Source organism: Neocloeon triangulifer, unplaced genomic scaffold, assembly GCF_031216515.1.
Source record: "Neocloeon triangulifer isolate White Clay Creek 2 clone unplaced genomic scaffold, ASM3121651v1 ptg000012l, whole genome shotgun sequence".
Classification (NCBI taxonomy): Eukaryota; Metazoa; Arthropoda; class Insecta; order Ephemeroptera; family Baetidae; genus Neocloeon; species Neocloeon triangulifer.
The window spans coordinates 1,352,606-1,372,996 of record NW_026775554.1 but is presented as its reverse complement, the minus strand read 5'-3'; the positions used below and the strand labels follow the sequence as shown (position 1 = coordinate 1,372,996).

At 35.2% G+C, this 20,391-nt stretch overlaps 4 protein-coding genes and 1 long non-coding RNA gene across 9 annotated transcripts in view; 4 read left to right on the top strand and 1 right to left on the bottom strand.

The window, feature by feature from the left end:
• Positions 1-460: 460 nt before the first annotated feature.
• Positions 461-4,560, top strand: LOC132197302 (uncharacterized). 3 transcript variants are annotated; one of them, XM_059620518.1, is made up of 26 exons: positions 461-541; positions 780-825; positions 881-946; positions 1,010-1,085; positions 1,141-1,172; positions 1,228-1,248; positions 1,312-1,370; positions 1,426-1,534; positions 1,584-1,779; positions 1,830-1,861; positions 1,910-2,068; positions 2,121-2,403; positions 2,457-2,561; positions 2,618-2,658; positions 2,707-2,741; positions 2,836-2,864; positions 2,917-3,005; positions 3,194-3,340; positions 3,398-3,420; positions 3,495-3,603; positions 3,658-3,805; positions 3,866-3,966; positions 4,020-4,051; positions 4,109-4,217; positions 4,267-4,414; positions 4,470-4,560. In XM_059620518.1, exons 1-26 carry the CDS (start codon positions 491-493, stop codon positions 4,537-4,539), a joined length of 2,316 nt encoding a protein of 771 aa, XP_059476501.1. In that variant the 5' UTR covers positions 461-490; the 3' UTR covers positions 4,540-4,560. The 3 variants fall into 3 exon arrangements, with proteins under 3 accessions (XP_059476501.1, XP_059476500.1, XP_059476499.1); XM_059620517.1 differs by having other exon boundaries at positions 992-1,085; positions 3,197-3,340; XM_059620516.1 differs by having other exon boundaries at positions 992-1,085.
• Positions 4,498-17,774, bottom strand: LOC132197324 (uncharacterized). Its single transcript, XR_009441843.1, has 3 exons — positions 17,635-17,774; positions 17,354-17,395; positions 4,498-4,535 (listed from the first exon to the last, which is right to left on the bottom strand). It is a non-coding gene; the product is annotated as an uncharacterized LOC132197324 (long non-coding RNA).
• On the top strand, positions 5,035-9,413 carry LOC132197196 (serine-rich adhesin for platelets-like). 2 transcript variants are annotated; one of them, XM_059620311.1, is made up of 26 exons: positions 5,035-5,187; positions 5,399-5,447; positions 5,504-5,569; positions 5,634-5,727; positions 5,778-5,809; positions 5,871-5,891; positions 5,953-6,011; positions 6,064-6,172; positions 6,227-6,422; positions 6,472-6,503; positions 6,553-6,711; positions 6,764-7,046; positions 7,107-7,199; positions 7,251-7,291; positions 7,353-7,399; positions 7,453-7,481; positions 7,539-7,735; positions 7,938-8,129; positions 8,188-8,204; positions 8,288-8,396; positions 8,451-8,598; positions 8,656-8,756; positions 8,829-8,860; positions 8,917-9,025; positions 9,082-9,229; positions 9,287-9,413. In XM_059620311.1, exons 1-26 carry the CDS (start codon positions 5,137-5,139, stop codon positions 9,354-9,356), a joined length of 2,484 nt encoding a protein of 827 aa, XP_059476294.1. In that variant the 5' UTR covers positions 5,035-5,136; the 3' UTR covers positions 9,357-9,413. The 2 variants fall into 2 exon arrangements, with proteins under 2 accessions (XP_059476294.1, XP_059476292.1); XM_059620309.1 differs by having other exon boundaries at positions 8,188-8,210.
• Positions 10,455-16,716, top strand: LOC132197210 (uncharacterized). 2 transcript variants are annotated; one of them, XM_059620343.1, is made up of 36 exons: positions 10,455-10,616; positions 10,878-10,926; positions 11,025-11,093; positions 11,147-11,243; positions 11,296-11,327; positions 11,401-11,421; positions 11,483-11,541; positions 11,595-11,703; positions 11,753-11,948; positions 11,999-12,030; positions 12,079-12,237; positions 12,290-12,572; positions 12,629-12,730; positions 12,782-12,837; positions 12,898-12,944; positions 12,998-13,041; positions 13,109-13,299; positions 13,353-13,402; positions 13,456-13,567; positions 13,619-13,805; positions 13,855-13,880; positions 14,046-14,095; positions 14,161-14,272; positions 14,329-14,515; positions 14,577-14,599; positions 14,665-14,720; positions 14,770-14,878; positions 15,068-15,272; positions 15,326-15,342; positions 15,407-15,468; positions 15,548-15,656; positions 15,706-15,958; positions 16,024-16,037; positions 16,092-16,150; positions 16,249-16,360; positions 16,413-16,716. In XM_059620343.1, the coding sequence occupies exons 1-36, from the start codon at positions 10,566-10,568 to the stop codon at positions 16,682-16,684; spliced, it is 3,612 nt and encodes a 1,203-aa protein (XP_059476326.1). In that variant the 5' UTR covers positions 10,455-10,565; the 3' UTR covers positions 16,685-16,716. The 2 variants fall into 2 exon arrangements, with proteins under 2 accessions (XP_059476326.1, XP_059476325.1); XM_059620342.1 differs by having other exon boundaries at positions 12,895-12,944.
• Positions 17,775-17,881: 107 nt separating the features above from the next.
• Positions 17,882-20,391, top strand: part of LOC132197052 (autophagy-related protein 16-1) — a 77,053-nt gene continuing 74,543 nt past the window's right edge. Inside the window, exons 1-7 of the mRNA XM_059620093.1 lie at positions 17,882-18,134; positions 18,280-18,562; positions 18,686-18,848; positions 18,902-18,990; positions 19,360-19,507; positions 19,564-19,669; positions 20,223-20,365. Coding sequence (XP_059476076.1) covers positions 18,029-18,134; positions 18,280-18,562; positions 18,686-18,848; positions 18,902-18,990; positions 19,360-19,507; positions 19,564-19,669; positions 20,223-20,365 — 1,038 coding nt within the window. The 5' untranslated portion in view covers positions 17,882-18,028. The remainder of the gene's footprint in view (positions 18,135-18,279; positions 18,563-18,685; positions 18,849-18,901; positions 18,991-19,359; positions 19,508-19,563; positions 19,670-20,222; positions 20,366-20,391) is intronic.

Sequence of the window (20,391 nt, the reverse complement as noted above, 5' to 3'; positions counted from 1 at the left end):
CATTTAGAATAAAATAATATAAGTAAACATTATGTAAGAACTTTCTCGCCTGAACTAAAGTGTAATGGTATAATTAGTGTTATGATTTACATTCTTACTTTTTTACTTTCCATAAGACAAATAAACAACCATAAAAATGACAGCCGAAACATTTAATTTTTCATATCATGTAATGTTTTGGGAATAAAACTATATAAAAATATAAAGGTTATCAGTCTACAAATATGTTTGACGTTTTGATTATTTTTTAGCAAAAAACATGCTAATACACCAAACCAATGAAGTTGTCGGAAATGACAGCTTCGGGCTTCAAAGCTACAAATTATAGACGCTACACGATTCTAGATGAATTTGTATCGGTCGGCAACATCCGCTATGGCGTCCGTTGGACGGTAATTAATTTTCTCTTGCAGCGAGCGTCAAATGAGTTACACAGAGAAAAGTTAGTGCTAGTCGACAATTCACACCTAACAAGCACCAGCGGTTTGAAATGAGACCGCAAAAAACCCTTTTTATTATCTGCTTAGGAGCATTTCTTGCGGTAAGCTTACGTTTTATATATTTCTTGATTTGAGATCAAGAAAAAGCAGGAAAGAAATAGTTATCACGTTAAAAATTATAAGTTATATATCGATGGAAATATTGATTTTGCAATTTTTTTCCTTGGAGTTAACACTGGAATATGTTATTTGATTTTTATCATGAAACAAATCCTAAAATTTTGTTGCACGCATTAACAGTCTGACATCATTAATGATTTTGTTATACTTCTGAATCAGGTAATATTTTACAATGGTGAAAGTGCTGGACAAAAATTGGGGAGAGGTGCGTGATTGTTTTCTTTTTAATAAAATTGGTTATAAATATAATTATAAACCAGTGAACACTAAGGGGAATCATTTGGTGATTCAAGTGAACAAACCGGGGAGATATTCTATTAAAACAAGTAAAACTATCATGGGAATAAAATGTTTAAATAAAAATAATGTAGATGCGGAAAATTTTAAAGGGAAGCAAAGAAGGGCCATGATAGTGAAGTGCTGCAGCAATCTGAAATGCACCAGAACGTCTGAATTCAACCAAAGGTAGTTAAATTTTTTAAAGTTTCATGACTGATATATTAAAAATTGAAATATGCAGAAAAAATAACACTTCTGCGCGAGTAGCAAAAAGTGAGGTCAAATTATATTGGAAATTCTTTATTCTTTGAAATTCTTTTTTTACCAGTCATAAGAAACGAGCTGAATGGTATTTTTGTCAATTTTTTTTAAGCCTTATAGTTCATAATCAATTTCTTTCATTTATACTAAGGACCATCCAATAGATTTGTTGTAATTGGCAGAAAGAAATACAAATTCCCTTCAGAAATGGTGCAATTTTGAGTTCCTAATGAATAGACAAACAATTAATAGAAAAAAATACCAGGCTTCTTTTGAGGAAGCGAAAAAGATTTGCGAAGACCAAGGATTAGATTTGACTTCGCCAGCCAGCACAAAAGAATCCAAATCAATAGACGAATATCTCAACTATATCGGTCAGACTCAAATCCAGTGAATCGTGATTATTTTAAACTTCCTTTCCAGGTTTAGGATCTGAGCCTTTGTTCACCGCTTTTCCGACGGACGATTCTCTCAGCGGGGCTAAATGGGGCTCTGAAAAACCCCCAGGAGGGCCTGGCGAATGCCTGACCCAGTACAAGGGATCTTTGTACAACGCGTCCTGCAATCAACAATCGCACTTCTCCTGCCAGGAAAAGCCCTTGCCCGATGGCGTGACGCAGTAAAAAATTCAAATCGAGTTAAAACAATTTATTTTAAAATTCATTCTAGATCCTATGATATGCTCGCCTCCATTGGAGATGGTAAACATTTTTACATTTTGGCTTTTTAACTTCATTTTTAATTTGCAGCGGTTCTGAATTTCGTTGGTGGCAAAAACATAATTGCCCCCTCGGAAAGGGCGAGTGTGCCCGAGGCCACTGGCATGTGCAAGGAAAAGGGCATGGACCTGATGAGTCTCGATTCGCTGACCCAGCTGAGCTCTGTGCAGGATTTCCTCGGAGGAATCGGTTCGAAATTCTATTTTAATTTGCAATTTAATCATAAACAAAATTTCGTCAGGGCTCTCGTCAAGCACTTTGCTGACTTCGATGAAGAAAGTTGACGACTCGGGCTCGTCCAACTGGCTCGGCGACTTGGCCTCGGCTTTGCTGCCGCCGCCGAAGAACCCCGCGGACCAGGGCGACTGCATGGGAATCAGTTCTCTGGGCATTTTGGGCGTCAGCTGCGACATGGTTTCCAATTTCGTGTGTCAAGCGCCGCCGCCCAAGCTCATCGCCGACAACGGCAACGAGCTGCCCTTCAGCATGGATTTGCTAAACATGGCCAATTCGCTGGGAATTGAGTAAATGAATAGTTCAAATCGCGGAAATCGACTTCATTTGGATAAATTTTTAGTACGATTCTAGAAACAGCAACTTCTGAACAAACTAAATCGATTACAACATCGAAAAAAGCAACAACCCAAGTTCGCGTTATCAAAACCACACTTCTTAAGCCAAGGTTAATACAAGAAAATTAAATATTGTGTTTTCTTCAATTAATCTGTTTCATTTCAGTGGAAATACATTAATGACGGCAACCTCGTTGATCACGATTCGTAATTGAGTAATTTATTGATTGAAAATTGCCATATATTTTAAAATAGCTGATATTCATGTGACGGATGGGACTGTAATTGTTGTAAGTATCTTGAAATTATATATAAAGTAAATAATCCATTCTAAAATTCAAAATAATTTACTTGGTATTTTAATTTGTTTTTGATCCCAAATAGATTTTGACAACAACTCCTTATCAAGCACAGTGACTTTTCAAAATATTAAAAGTTAATTGTTTAAAATAAAAATTTTTTTAGGGCTGATATAACTGTTGCAAAAGAGGAAACGACGCCAAGCCCTGTCACTGCAGCCCCAGTTATCACCACAACAACCTCAGCTCCAATAAGTACAAATATTCTCAGAAAAAAACGATATTTAACACTTCAGACAGTATTTCTTTGCCTTAAGAGTTTACATTAAACGATTTATTTATATAAAGTAATTAAAAAGCAAATCTTAAAAAATATTGTGAGTTCACATTTTTTAACTTATGTATTATTTGTGAAAGGAAAATTAATTGATCTTATTTTATAGCAGACGAGAGCACAAGCACAGATTCAACAACCATCCAAATGACTTCAACTTCTTCCACGTCCACAACTACCCTTACAACTTCAACCACGACTATAACTACTACAACAACCTCAACGACCACAACCACCACCACACCTTGTCCTGCAAGTACAAAAAAAAATATATTTTTATTTATTTTATGCTGCTGCACATGGAAATTTTTAGATTTTAATATTTCCAAAGTTTATGTAAGAAAAATGAAATACTGTCAACTTAATTAATTACTTATCTTAATTCTTTTGGCATATTTTTGATTGTTTAGACTACTTGGGAAAGTGCCCGATTGGATTGTAACAGAAATGGGATGGACTTAATCACGATCGATTCTCAGTTGAAAGAAAATTGTTTTGCCGCATATTTACAAAATCAAAGTATATATTTCACCCTAGTTTTTATTAAACGCATTATTCAAATTAGAAATTTAGGTCGAGTCCAGAACACGTTTTGGATAGGAATAAGCTCAATTACGCAGAGCACATTTACGTGGGCAAATGACAACTCTTCTCTGTCTTATGTGCAATGGCAAAATGGATTTCCAACTTCCAATAAAAAGGAAGCCTGCGTCTCGTCGTCGTAATTTTTATCAGACACTTTAAAACTAATTATGTCAATCGCTGCTTTACATCATATAAGGGGTGGCCAGTGGAAAAATCAAATGTGCACCGACATCAACTTTTATGCTTGCGAACAATCAAAAAATATAATCAACACAACCTTAAAAGGCTGTCCAGCAAGTGAAATTTTCAGATTTATCACTTTCTTATTTATTAAAATTAAATTCTTTAAGCTTCTTCGCGCTACACACTGACACGAGACAAAGTATATTAAGAAAAGTATTAAAATTAATTTATTCATTTTTACTGTTGACTTTTTAAGAAATCATGGGCTGCAGCTCGCGTGGAGTGCGGAAAAGATGGAATGGATCTTGTAAGTTCCGAAACTCCAGAAGAGGACGCGTGCGTTCGCTCTTTAATAAATAAAACGGGTATTGAGATATTTTAATTACTTTCAGATCATGAATTAAAATTTGTTAGGACTGGAACCGGAATTTGTTTGGATGTCTTTGAATTGCATAAATGAGACGTTTTACAACCACTGGGTCAACGGTGTAAACGTTTCTTTCAAGTCGTGGGGTCCGCAGCAACCTTCGGAGTATCCAGCAGAGAAATGTGCAATTTACTGGCAATTATTTCAGTTTGCTCTTTTTCATTGATGTGATACTTTTATAATAATATAGGAAAAACGCATGGTATGACTTACCTTGTGATTACGAAACCTACTATGTGTGCGAAGGTTCCACAAACTGAAAAAAAATATAAGAGATGAAGATTAAAAAAAAATATATATACGGGAGCAATTGTTTTAAATAAATCATGATAACCTTTGACCCATGAAAAGATAATTTTGTAAAAAAAGTTTAAAAATATCCTTCTCTAGTTCTTTTATTTTAATATTAAATCCGGCAGTGTAGAAAAACTTGATTATTTAAAATCAAAAATGGTTTTTTAATTTAAATTTAAAGAATGTATTTTTATATGATAAACAATAATCTTATAATCTCCAATCGCTGCGATTTCCAACAACAAAGTAAAGTAAAAATTGAACCAGATTGAGGTTTTGGTCATAGCATGCAAAAATGACACTCCTACTAATATACACGTCATATATAATCACATATGTATATATGTACTGGAAATGACAGCTTTTTGTTTGAAAGCAACAAAATAGACGTCACAATTTTCAACATGTCTATCAGTTCACAACATCCGCCTGAGCGTCAGTCGCTGTTTTCACATCGAACAGAAATTAATGTTGTGTTGCTGCGCGAGTGAAAATTCAGTTAATGATTCTAGAGAAAAATTAGTGCTGGAGGCGGATTTGAAATGAAGTAAATAAGTTTAGAAATGAAGTCACAAAAAGCACTTTTCATCATCTATGTTGGAACATTTTTTGCAGTAAGTTTTTTATTTGAAAAGCAGAAAATTAATTATATAATAAAAGTTTTAAGATAGATAATAGCAAATGATCTTCATCTGCGAATATGTTGAAAATTACCTCGATAATTATATCAATTAATTTTTACCATGACACCTTGACATTATTGTTGCACGCATTAACAGTTTTTCGACATTAATTATTTTGAATAGCTACATTTTTGCTTTACAGATTATTTTTTGCAATAATGCTGAAAGTGCTAGACAAAAAGTGGCGAGAGGTATGCGTATTTTTCTTATCAAGAAAATAAATTTTAATAAAACAATTATAAATCAGTGAACATTAAGCGGAATGCTTTGGTGATACAAGTGAAAAAAGCAGCTAAATCTTCTGTTAAAAACCGTAAAATTTATCATTGAAGAGAATACAAAACTGTTTGTTTTTAATTGCACTGATTTACTTGAAGAGAATGTAAAAGGCAAGCAAAGCAGGGTCATGATAGTGAAGTGCTGCGGCAATAGGAAATGCTCTGGAATTTCTCAATTCAATCAAAAGAATAAGTTGTGTTTTTAACTTTCACGCGCATTGAGTTACTACAAATGATATTTAGGAAAAATAATACATCAGCGCGAGTAGCCAAAAGTATGATTATGTGTATAAAAATTCTGTTAGTCTATTTAATTTAGATTTGTTCTTTTACCAGTCGTAAGAAACGAGCTGAATGGTATTTTTGTCAATTTTTATTAAGCCCTATAGTTCATAAACGATTTCTTTCATTAATTAAGGACCATCCAATAGATTTGTTGTAATTGGCAGAAAGAAATACAAATTCCCTCCAGAAATGGTATAATTTTGAGTTCCTAATGAATAGAGCAAAAATTAAAAGAAAAAAATAGGCCACTTTTGAGGAGGCGAAGAAGATTTGCGAAGACCAAGGATTAGATTTGACGTCACCAGCCAGCACAAAGGAAACCAAATCAATTGACGAATATCTCAACTACATCGGTCTGTTTACAATTGAGTGAATTTTGCTTAGATTATTTTATGTTTCCTTTTCAGGTTTAGGATCTGAGCCTTTGTTCACCGCTTTTCCGACGGACGCTTCTCTCAGCGGGGCTAAATGGGGCTCTGACAAACCCCCAGGGGGGCCTGGCGAATGCCTGACCCAGTACAAGGGATCTTTGTACAACGCGTCCTGCGATCAACAATCGCACTTCTCCTGCCAGGAAAAGCCCTTGCCCGATGGCGTGACGCAGTAAAAAATTCAAATCGAGTTAAAACAATTTATTTAAAATTAAATTTAGATCCTATGACATGCTTGCATCAATCGGAGATGGTAAATATTCATTAATTCTTGGATTTTTTACTTCATTTTTGAGCTGCAGCGGTGCTCAACTTTGTTGGTGGCAAAAACATAATTGCCCCCTCGGAAAGGGCGAGTGTGCCCGAGGCCACTGGCATGTGCAAGGAAAAGGGCATGGACCTGATGAGTCTCGATTCGCTGACCCAGCTGAGCTCTGTGCAGGATTTCCTCGGAGGAATCGGTTCGAAATTCTATTTTAATTTGCAATTTAATCATAAACAAAATTTCGTCAGGGCTCTCGTCAAGCACTTTGCTGACTTCGATGAAGAAAGTTGACGACTCGGGCTCGTCCAACTGGCTCGGCGACTTGGCCTCGGCTTTGCTGCCGCCGCCGAAGAACCCCGCGGACCAGGGCGACTGCATGGGAATCAGTTCTCTGGGCATTTTGGGCGTCAGCTGCGACATGGTTTCCAATTTCGTGTGTCAAGCGCCGCCGCCCAAGCTCATCGGCGACAACGGCAACGAGCTGCCCTTCAGCATGGATTTGCTAAACATGGCCAATTCGCTGGGCATTGAGTAAATTTTGAAAGCTATAAATATCTATGACGCGCGTGAAATGACACTGGCATTTTGTAGAACGTTGCTGGAGCCGGCAACTCCGGAATCAAAAACAACACCGGCAAAAGCAACTCAGAAGCGGGTTTTGAAAACAACACTTCCAATGTCACGGTATATATTATACTAAAAATAAAAATTTCCATTCTTATTGTTTCGTTCAAGTGGAACTACTTCAAAGACAGCAACCGAGTTGGTTATGATAAGTAATGAAAGTTAATGTCCACTTCTTATTGATTAAGAAAATTTCCTTTTCTTCCTACAAAGCTGACACAGAGGTGATGGATGGAACACCATTAAGTGACGCGTCGGAGGCAAGTTTCTCCGATTGTCGAATTGAAGTTTAAATTTTTTAAACCAAAAATAGTCTGATACAACAACTCCTGCTCAGACACCGTAAATTTTCAAATGATTATTAAATTAAATTTCGTCATTAATGAAATGAATAATTAGGACCGATTTGACTGTTGTAATCGCGATAGGGGAGATAACGACGGTAGTTGAACAACAAACAACACTTCTTGTCACAACTGCTGTCGCCCCAACAGTTGCATCAACAGTGTGGGCCCAGACCCAAAACCCTACGCCTGCAGCTTTTACTTCCACACTAGCCCCAGTTATCACCACGACATTAAGCGCAGCTCCAATAAGTATAAATCTCTTTGTTTAAAAAAAATATTCAACTACTTGTATAGCTTTTGAATTTACATAAACCGGTTTGCATTTTTTTAATGATTAGATAACAATACTTTAAAATTGGGCTTCAATTATCAATTCAGATTTTTGGAACTTGTGTTTATGATTCGATAAATCATTAATTATATTTCGAAATTACCTTCATACACATAATAGTAAACGAGAGCACAAGCACATCCACATCAAGCACCCCAACGACTTTAACCACGACTGCAAATATCCCAACAACTTCAACCACAACTACCCTATCAACTTCAACCACAACCACAACCCCCCCAATAACTTCAACTACGACAAAAACTACCCAAACAACTTTAACTACTAAAACCACCACCACAGTGTGTCCAAGTATACAGAATAATTTAATTTTCTTAGTTTTATGCAGCTTTAACGTGGAAATTTTCAGATTTTAATATTTCAAAGGTTTACGTAAGAAAAACCATTTATTTACCTTTTTACTATTCATCACTATTCATCTAAATTTCGCATACTTTTTTATTGTTTAGACCACTTGGGAAAGTGCCCGATTGGATTGCAACAGAATGGGAATGGACTTAATCACCATTGATTCACAGCCTAAAGAAATTTGTTTCTTCACATATTTGCAAAATCAAAGTATCTTTACATTTGCTTTTTTATTAAACGTGTTGTTCGAATTTAAAAATGTAGGTAGAGTCCAGGACACGTTCTGGATTGGCATAAGTTCAATTGCACAGAGTTCATTTAAGTGGGCAAATGACAACTCTTCTCTGTCTTATGTGCAATGGCAAAATGGATTTCCAACTTCCAAAAAAAAGGAGGCCTGCGTCTCGTCTTCGTAATTTCATGATAAATTTGAACCTAATTTATTAATTGCTGCTTTACATCATATAAGGGATGGCAAGTGGAAGAATCAATTGTGCACCGATATTAACTTTTATGCTTGCGAACCGTCAAAACATAAAATCAACGCTTCCTCAAGAGGCTGCCCAGCAAGTGAGTTTTTTATAAATGACGATTTAATTTATTAATAATTAATAATTAAATTAAAATTTAATATATTTCAAGCATCTTCACGGTACACGCTGACTAAAGACAAAGTAAGCTATCTTTGATTGAATTTGATGAGTTAATACATTATAATTCTGTTTGTAAGAAATCGTGGGCTGCAGCACGATCGGAGTGTGGAAAAAATGGAATGGATCTTGTAAGTTCCGAAACACCAGAAGAGGACGCGTGCGTTCGCTCATTAATAAATAAAGCGGGTAATTCCATCGAGATATTTTAATAAGTCATGATGAGATAAAGAATATTTTTTTAGGACTGGAAGAGCAATATGTTTGGATGTCTTTGAATTGCATAAATGAGAAGTTTTATAACCACTGGGCCAATAATGTCAACGTTACTTATTGGACGTGGGGTCCGTCGCAACCTTCGCAGTATCCAGCAGAGAAATGTGCAATTTACTGGTAATTATTTAATTTCATTTTTTTTTTATCAATGCATTAATTTTATAATAATATTAGGAAAAACGGATGGTATGACTTGATGTGTCCACATGCAACCTACTATGTGTGCGAAGGGTCCACAATCTGATCAATTGTATAATATGTATAATAAAGGGGGGAGATTTAAAAATTTGATGTAAAGGCATTTGTTTTAAATAAATCATAATAACCTTTGATTCACATGCAAATATAGTTTCCAAAAAATTTGAATAAACTATTAATAAACAGCATGCATTTTGAGTAAAAAAGTTTTTATTCTTACAATTATTTGAATCTTAATCTTATATTTAATACGCTATTAAATCAGAGTGGTCAAAATTTTTTCACAAGAATGTTTAGTTGCAAAGTTTACGACCCAACTGTCACAAAAGTTACCAGCAACAAGACATTTTAGGTTTAACTTGTTTATGATCCTCAAATTTATAAAGGTGCATGAAATGAAAATTTAATATCAGGGCCAAACCAATAAGTTATTTTATAATTTGGGCTAAAATCTATTCATAAAGCAATACCTCAACATAGTTTCCAAAATAAAGAGAAACGTCTTCTTTAAGAATTGTTCATATTTATTTATAATTTTAGTAGAGATTTGGATTTACAAGGAAAATTCTATAAAACAATTTTTATTTTTATGTGTAAATATCTAAATAAATGGTGAAATTATTGCTGTAAAAAACAGTTTCTTCTAATGGACATTTTAGACTATTCATATTTTTGCATTTCGGGGTAAAAATTATCACGTTTCCATTCACAATCAGACGTGGCGATTTGTGAAATTCGTTTACTTTTTTTCATAAAGTTTGAATTTGCAAAAATGTCAGTTTATAATGCAATGTTGGTTTAAAAAGATTCTACAAATCCAAGAATATTTAGATATTTCTTGAAGAAAGTAACAGCATCAAAATAAAAATTTCAAAGAGGACAATAAATAAAATTTTATTATTAATAACTTGTAAAAAATAATTTTTAATTTAGCTGAGCGCAGCTTTTTTAATCCACATTTTATCGCAATATTTAGGCAGACAATCTTTGATGGGATAGAATCCAAAAAATATGTATAAAAATGAAACGAAATCGAGTTCTAATTTTCAATGTAGCAGAGAAATCGGTCGGCAACATCCGGGTTGACTTCCGTGACAAACAATTCACGTCAACCAGTTAAATTTGTGGCAACGGCTACTCTGCATCGCGATTGTAAAATAACTCTAATCAGCATTCGATATGTATATTACAATAGCAGCAAGCACGTCCAAAAAAATTTACTGCAAGTGAAGTCGAGGGTAAAAACCCGTTTCCAATGAATTCATCGGCCATCATGTACATTTTCTGTGTGGGAATATGTTTTCCAGTAAGTAGATCAGACTGTACAATTTATGTGTGGTAAATTAAAGCTATATTTAATTTGAATGCTGTAGAGGAACATAAAAAATATACATTCAGAAAACATAAATTCCAATTAAAGGCGTTAAAACATACAAACTGTAGAAGATTTGCTTGAAATGTATTCACAAAGGATTATTTTTTCCAAGAATTATAACGTCCAAAACCCATCAAAACTCCATATTATGAAAGATCAGAAGTTTTTAATTGGTTTCTTCTCAAAATTTAGATATTTTTATGGAACATTGCTGACAGTGCTCATAAAAACGTCGCCAAAGGTTTGAATAATTGCCCTTTTTGCCAAGATTTTAAGGATTAAAAAACATAAATTAAAAAGATAATAAATAAGAAATTCACAAATTAATTAAAAATATAGTGCACATTAAGCGTACTCCCATGGTGGTTAAAATGAACAAACCGTCAAAATCCACTTCTAATATGAAAGGTAGAATGTTCCTGTATAAAAAATTAATGATGCAAGACGCCTTTTGTCCTCAGCTAATTTCAACTTAAGGATTGCCCAACTTAGAAGAAGCAGAATTGTTAAGTGTTGCGAGAAAAGGAAGTGCTCGCTGGGATTTTACCACAATAAGAAGTTGCAATTTCTAATATTCATAAATATCTTTTGAAAATTGGAAAATTTTTAGGAAAAATAATACATTAGCGCGAGTAGCCAAAAGTAAGATAAATAACACTTAATTACGTTGGAAATCCTGTTAATTTGATATTTGAAAAAAAATCTCTTTTAACAGTCATAAGAAATGAACTGAATGGTATACTTTTGCCAATTTTGTGTTTGAAAAACCACGTTCATAAACGATTTTTATTATTCAGGACCATCCAATCGATTGGTGGTAATTGGAAAAAAGAAATACAAGTTCCCTCCAGAAAAGGTATAAAATTTGGGTTCCCAAAATAATAGAGAGCAATAATTGAACAAAAATAGGCAACTTTTGAGGAGGCAAAAAAGTTTTGCGAAGACCAAGGATTAGATTTGACGTCACCAGCCAGCACAAAAGAATCCAAATCAATAGACGAATATCTCAACTATATCGGTCTGTCTCGAATCAAGTGAATCGTGATTATTTTAAACTTCCTTTCCAGGTTTAGGATCTGAGCCTTTGTTCACCGCTTTTCCGACGGACGATTCTCTCAGCGGGGCTAAATGGGGCTCTGACAAACCCCCAGGAGGGCCTGGCGAATGCCTGACCCAGTACAAGGGATCTTTGTACAACGCGTCCTGCGATCAACAATCGCACTTCTCCTGCCAGGAAAAGCCCTTGCCAGAAGGCGTGACGCAGTAAAAAATTCAAATCGAGTTAAAACAATTTATTTTAAAATTCATTCTAGATCCTATGATATGCTCGCCTCCATTGGAGATGGTAAACATTTTTACATTTTGGCTTTTTAACTTCATTTTTAATTTGCAGCGGTTCTGAATTTCGTTGGTGGCAAAAACATAATTGCCCCCTCGGAAAGGGCGAGTGTGCCCGAGGCCACTGGCATGTGCAAGGAAAAGGGCATGGACCTGATGAGTCTCGATTCGCTGACCCAGCTGAGCTCTGTGCATGATTTCCTCGGAGGAATCGGTTCGAAATTCTATTTTAATTTGCAATTTAATCATAAACAAAATTTCGTCAGGGCTCTCGTCAAGCACTTTGCTGACTTCGATGAAGAAAGTTGACGACTCGGGCTCGTCCAACTGGCTCGGCGACTTGGCCTCGGCTTTGCTGCCGCCGCCGAAGAACCCCGCGGACCAGGGCGACTGCATGGGAATCAGTTCTCTGGGCATTTTGGGCGTCAGCTGCGACATGGTTTCCAATTTCGTGTGTCAAGCGCCGCCGCCCAAGCTCATCGGCGACAACGGCAACGAGCTGCCCTTCAGCATGGATTTGCTAAACATGGCCAATTCGCTGGGAATTGAGTAAATTTCAGAAGTTATAAAAATCGATGACGCGCGTGAATGGCGGAAATTTTTAGATCGTTGCTGGAGCCATCAGCAGTTCCAGAATCGAAAACAACACCAGCAAAAGCATCAACGCAGATGCGTCCTATAAAAACGACGGCGCTTCCAAGGGCGATGTATAAAATAATAGAAATATGAACAATTGGCTCGATATTAATTTTTCTCAGAGCATTAATTACAACAAAGTCATCACAGACCACAACAGAAGTGTTGACGACAATTGGTAGTGATTTTTGTAAAATAATTGATCGTTTTTTGATCAACTTATTACAATGATCAGCAGATTATGGGACGGTGGCTGAGGAGACATTAATCGTGAACGTGCCGGAGGTAAAATTTATATTTAAAACAATATAATTATAACTACATTTTTTTATCAACAGATAGTTACAACATCTCCATTTACTGAAAAATTAGCGGAGACTCAGTATATTTGATGAATAAAATTCGGCCCAATAAGTTTGATATATTTTGTTTTAAATTGGATATGGCAGGACCGAAGCGCCATCGACAAGAGAGGAAACAACAAGCACTGTGGCTGAAACGACACTTCCAACAACAACTGCTGCTGTGACAACTGCAATTCCAATCACAACAACTTTGGCACAGACACAAATTGCTACAACATATCCTACAACGCCACTTCCAACCACAACTGCCACAACCACAACACCAGCCCCAATTGGTGAAATTTGTAACAAAATTATGAATTAATTAATAAATTTTGATTCTTTACAGCGTTTGAAGTTTCCGACATGGGAAGAACTTATTTTAGCCCAAATTTATCGGCAAGTTTTATTGTTTGAATGAAAACTTTGAATTTTTTAAATTTCATTTTCAGCTTCCCGTCGCAAACGCGAGTGATTGGTGTGGCAAAAATTCGGCAAGATTGGTTCTACTTGAGAACAAAAGGGAGTACGACGTCCTCTACAACTTCACTGGCCCAAATTATCGTGAATGAATATTTTTTTCTTTGTTAAATTGTAACCAAAATCATGATTTAGAGCATGCGAACCTTAGTTATTATACGGGGATGAATCAAATCGGGAGAAATTGGAGCTCTTTCTATTGCGATAGTTACGCATCCACCGCATTTAACTCAATAAACGCAAGTCAGTGCCTTGTAATTGCAAATAGGACATACAGAAGCGACTCTTGCAACGAAAGTCGCGCATTCATTTGCGAGTCAAAGTGAGGAAAAACTGTTTCTATTGAATTATACACAGTTTGTTTTCCTTAGCAAACCCAATGGAAATAAAGTCGGAGGTAAAAATAATAGGAAAAAATTACGTTTTACAGTGTATAATTAATTCATCTTGAAATTCTCAATTCGTCTATTTTAATTTAATATTAAAATTTAACAAGATTAAAAAGCCTCTTTGAAGGAAAATTTTTATCTTGTACGTAATATTTGAATGGTGCCCATTTCAGTGCACAACGTTTCATTGTTCAAATCGTACGAAGCACAACTGTTCGTTGACGTGAGTTTTGAAAACTATAGACGGACGTGCATAAAAAAAAAACTATTTAAAATAATTATGCACAGTACACTTTCTACGAGGCTCGGACTTATTGCAAAGACAGGGGGTTGGAACTGGCAAAAATCGACAGTCGTTTCGAGCTCTTGGGTGAACTGAAATACATGATTTATTCGCTGGGTCAGTTCAATGAAAACACAAGTAATTCTATTTCATGCAAGAGTATATTTTTGCAGGAATAAAAAACATGCGACTGCGTGTTTGGATGGATATGGTGAACGGGTCATTTCCCAAAAATTCCACAGACCTCCTATACGTAAACTGGGCCCCGGGCTTTCCGGACGCCTTCACCTGCAATGCTTATTTCAACTACACGCTGACGACGCATGCCTGCTTGTCAACGTTGTACCCAATATGTGAAAAGTAAGTTTTTTTAGTTTTATTTTAAACACGTGGAGGCTAAATCGTTTAATTCTACTCCTAGTACCACTCAATCCTCCAAGATCGGTAAGAAATGGCAATTGTTGTTAAATAATTCCAATTTAATTAAAAAAAATCATACAAAAATATAGCCAATGACGTCAAAATGAATTTTGGGGAAACAGCCTACCTCGTCAGCGGTCCAATAGTAAGAAATACCAAAATAAAAACTAGCAAAATAATTAATTGTGCTCAAGATCAATTCGTTTGATGCGGATATTTACTGCACGGCAATGAATATGAAAGTGGTTGCAGTGGAAACTAAGTTGGAGCATCAAACTATCGTGGGGCGTCTCAATTTAAACAGTGAGTGTACAATCCTATTTAGATTCATCAAATCTTTGGCTGATATCGGAGCTCAGAAAATTCATCAAGAGGATGAATTTTACAAAAGAGATCAGATACAAAATTTGAAACAGGCAAATTAATTTCCTTATAATAATAATTTAAATTTTATTGTCATGGTTTGGTATTTAATTGATAAACGATTTCCAGACCTTACTACAACTTATGTAGCGGTTGATCTATTAAAAATAAATGCAACCTATTATGTGTGGGGAAACAACGGAACTTTCAACCCCAACGCGGTGGGCTGGGGTACCTCCAGACCAAACGGAAACGGTGATTGCGGCGCTTACTTCAACGGGTCCCTAGTGCTGGTTGATTGTTACGTTCCCAAACGGATATTCTGTCAGGAAGAGTAATGAAAAAGTTTGATTATTTTTCATAACTTAAAATATGTATAATTCTCAGCAAGGAATATGGAAATCGTAGGAAAAATATTCACAATTAATTTAGAAGCACAAAGATCGACCTTTTTATTATAAATTTTAGCGATAATCTTCCAAGACCCAAAAAACGAGGCTCACAAATACCGATTATACCCAAAATCCTTTGTAAGTTTGCAGCATTTTTGAGACGCAACCAGCTCGACGTTGTGCTCCGAGGGTTGCATAATCAATAATAACATTCCAGGCTCCCCAGAACAGCTTGAACACTTCTTGCAATTATTATGGCCAACGTGCGGTTACGCTGGACTCGCCGTTTGAGCTGAAAAATTCCATTATGCCATTCCTCTCATCAAGTAGGATATTTTTTAAGCTTTTTTTACTTATTATTTTGCCCCTTTACAGAGAATATGCCCAACGTTGCATGTTATATTTCAAGCGAGTTAACAGGAAGCTCGGCTGCTTCTTGGAAAAACTCGGCCAACCAGAAATGGCTGCTCTACGAAAACTTCAACGTTGCGCTTTATCCAAAGGATTTCTGTTTGGTCGCCTCAGAAAAAGGCACCAAAATTTTTGCACAAAATTGTTCAATGGTGCTGCCTATTCTGTGTGAAGATTTCTTCGACCCGCCTGTCACAAATGTCACCAGCAAAGATAAGTTAGTTGAAATAAGTTTGAGTCCAAAAACTAAAAATTACATTCTTAATCAATGATGATTTCCAGGACGAGACCGGACTGTAATTTAATGTGTGTCAAATTGATAAAGAAAACTAATCGCAAATTTATTTTAGATGCATTGTTTGATTTTATGACGTACAACACGTCAACGTATTTCATTTATAAAGAAAAGGTGAAGAATAGAAGATTTATTTTGATTTATTTCATGATCTTGCATAAGATGTAGTAAAATTGGAAAAATGTTCTGATTAATTTCATTAAAAAATTCAGGGGAAACTTTATCCTGAGGCGCGAGGCTTGTGTCAAAGTTTCCATTCCGACCTGGCAATCATAGAATCAAAAGAGGAGAGCGACTTTCTCATTCAACTCTTGGGAATATTTAGTACATTCATCAAAATTTTTTTTTTCGAATTGAAATTAATCTTCGCCTTTAGACAAATCGTCGGCGTACGTTTTCATTGGCCTGGACAAGATCGACAGACCCAGCTTTTCACACTGGATCAACAATGTCAGCTTGACCTACTCAAATTGGTACACGTCCAGCACACCCAACAGCAAGGACAGAAACTGCACAGCTTTATTAGCAAATTCTTGGCTGGACATTGAGTGTCAAAACGGCGGACTCCATTTCATTTGCGAAACCAACAGCACAGGCGGATACCAAGAAATTACGGATATAATTTCCAATAGCTCATGGTTGGGATGAAATTGAATTATAATTTTCTTGGTAATAAGCTTTGTAATGCAGGATTTTTTCAGTTTTTCAAAGCTACATGATTCAGAGTAAAAATTATTTTTTAGCTTTCTATCTTGGGTTTTTTATAAATTTAAAAAAAAAAATAATAATTTTTGTGAATTTTTTCAACATTATTTCCTTTGAACATAATTTTAGGGAAGTGCGGTGCAAAGAGAAAAAGAATTTTAGAGTAATTATTTAATTAAATTGTTATTGGAACATATGTGCATTATATTTTGTGGGCATTATACTTAATTACAACCGCAAAATCATCAGTTCATAAAATTTCAGCCTAAATTTCAAAGCCGATAAAACTCTTTTTAGAACTAAATGTTTTAAACAAATTTTTAAAGCGCAGAGAAAAATTTAATTTCCAGTTGATGTGACAAGAACTTGAATTTATCATTAAAATTATTAATTTTTCCTTAAACTTCAGAAAGATTTGATAATTTTTGCCCAGTCAGAGCTGAAAATTTCAATATTTTTATCAATGTAGCATAAATTTTAAATTGCGAAGCTTGCATAATATTATAATAAGCGGATTTTCAATCAAAATGCCAATAAAATAATTTGCAAATAATTTTCTGTAAAAATGACCTCTTCAACCAAATAATAGGCTGAAAAAGCTTAGATAAATACCTTAAGCTGGATAATGGTATGGAGATGAAACCTCTGCTCAACCTGGAAAAGAGAAGAAAATAAAAAACAAAATATAATAAAGATAATTAAAAGAACCAAAATTTTTGTAAACAATTCTGATTAAATCTCTCTTATAAGATCAACGTAAGATATCAATCAAAACTAAAAAGAAAAATTCTGATGTATTCCTGTAAATCCTGCACATACAAAAAGTTTTAGTCATTCATTTATTTTTTTCATATCACTTTAAATTTCTTTAAATTTTTGTAGACGAAAATTACCTCCGCAATCTAGTTCTTTGGAAAAGTGACGATTCAGGAACAACACACGCGAAACAAATTGAGTATGAAAGAGTTGATTGACAGTTAAATTCGAAAACGCCATCGAAAATTTTGGCTCACATGGCCAAAGTACGGAGATTACTAAATTACTAAATCTGCAGCATTGAAAAGGAAAGCAATAAACATGAGCACGTGCGAGTCGCCTCCGTTCGGTGCTGCCCTCGCGCGGCGAAATTGAAAACGAATTCCCACTACAGCTGTTTGTGTTTAGATCATAATTTTATTGGATTTCCAAATGATGACCGAGTTTTGAAGGATTAAAAACTATATTTTCGGGAACCTTTCAAGCTAATTACCTTAATTGACCGACCAAGTTGACGAGCTCGTCGTCGCCATGGACGTCAGGCAGGCCGACGGCTACTGGCGCGAAAACATTTTGGCGCAACTCAACACCAGGAACAAGTTGCAAAACTACAGCTTTCAGGAACTAATTGCTTGCCGTGAGATCAAATTTTGAAAAATACAAAATTAGTATTTTAATCTCTACATAGTTTGGAATTCTCATAAATAATTCCATAAACCTGACTCTCTTTTTATATTATTATTAATAAAAATTATTTTTTAATTATAAATTTCCACTTGCAGACAACAAAATTTTCGAGAGTGCAACTGCCCTGCGCTCAGAAAACCTGCAGCTTTCAATTCGAAATGAGCAGCTTCGCCAGGAAAACTCAGAGGCGTCGATGAGGAGTTTGCCCTCTGATGGGAAATCGAGTGACAAAGTCCAAGCCTTGGAGCACAAGCTTTTGAAGAAACAGGACGAACTGACGGATCTGTTGAGGACCAAAGGTGAAAACGCCCAAGCTCTGGTCGAGCTCAACCGAAAGCTCAACGAGAAGGAAAAACTCCTCGTCATCAGAGACCAAAAGTAAAATAAAATTGAATTTATTATTTTAATTAAAAAAAAAAAATAAATAAATAACAGAAATTTGTAAACAAAGTTGTGAAACATTCCATCATCTATTTTCTAACTTTTTTTTCCATTTTTTAGTTTAATGGAGGCTGCTGAACGGGAGCATCGGTTGCAGCAAAAGCTTCAAGCTACTGACACTCTTTGTTCTGATCTGAAAGCTTCGAGTGACACTTTGAAGGACGAGTATTACGCTCTCCATCTGGCCTTCGAAGCTCTGCAGGAGAAACTGAGAAAAGCTCAGGTATTGTTAAAACTTTGTTTGATTCAAAATAAATTAAAATTCACTCTCTTTAGGAGGAAAATGCTGTTTTGGTTGAGAGACTGATGCGGATTAAGGCAAAAGATGCCGAAAAACTCAACGAAGAAAATGAAAACTTCGTCAGGTTCGTCAATCCTTTTCGAACAACATTTTTCAGGTTAAAATCGACATGTTTTATTTTAAATGTCTAGTGATAACAGTCACAGAGCAAAAATAAGTAAGAATCACAATTACACGCTTTAATAAAACTAATTAAATTAATTTTTTTTGTGATGCACTTGCAGAGTAACTTGAAATGTGGATGATGTCAAAATTATTTAAATAAGTTTTCTTTTTATCAAATATTAGTTAAAAAGTCTCAAATTCATCGTTGTTTGAATAATGCACAAAATTTATTAACAAAATGTCTTAATTATATTGTAAAATTTTATCGGTAATTTCCGTTTTTTGATAATTATTAATACTTTTACTAAATGAATATGTTATCAAATAGGAAAAAGCAAGCAAAGGTTGCCCAGGAGTTGGAAGAGGCGGCCAAGGACACAGGCAACTTATCTCCGGACAGAATGGCAGTCCGAGATCTGGGAAATGCACTTCCAGGCTTCAGCACGGCCCTGCCTCAAAGAGTAGTCTTAAAATTTGTGAGAAATCAATTGGATAATTCTTATGAAAGTTGATTAATTTTTAATTCTTTTAGGATGCTCATGACGGGGAGGTCAATGCTGTGAGGTGGAGTCCGGTTGACAGAATTGTGGCCACGGGAGGCCAAGACCGGAAAGTCAAACTTTGGGACATTTCGAAGGGTGCGTTTGTCTAACTTGATCATGAAAGCTTCTTTGAAAAGTATCCTGATTGATGTGAATTATTCAAAAGATTGATTAACAAGGAGTTTTTAGTAAAGAGAAATAGGTTTACAAAAAATTCATTCACAAAATCATTGCAAATTTTCATTTTCATTTGCCAGCTTGATTGGATTTCTGTTAATTTTAAGAAAAAAAGTAGTTTTACATAATTCCCATAAGAAACAATTTTAAATTTCAAAAATTCAGTTCTCTGAATGAATTAAATTCATCTTATTTTGCCTCCTTAGAATTAAAATTTGCAAACCAATTCTGATTTATAGAAAAATTTTGATAAAAATTAATCGGGTACATTTCCTGCAGAAGCTCCTCTTAAAAAAAATTCAAAATTTTCGGGGACTTATTTGTAATTTCCTAAATTATCTTTCAATATGGTAATTTTCTATAATCATAATCAAAATTCCTTCCTGGACTGTAAATTTTTAAGCTTCAAAGATAAAATAATTGATTAATCAAACACAAAGTTAATTTTAACTCATTTTTCTCTATATTTTAGGTTTGTGCGAAATGAAAGGAACTCTTGTGGGCAGCAATGCTGCTGTGATGTCACTGGACTTTGACTCTACAGGGACATTCCTCTTAGCAGCTTCGAACGACTTTGCCAGCCGAGTGTGGACCATCGCCGACGAGCGACTAAGGGTGAGTACAACCAAAAAGAAATTCAG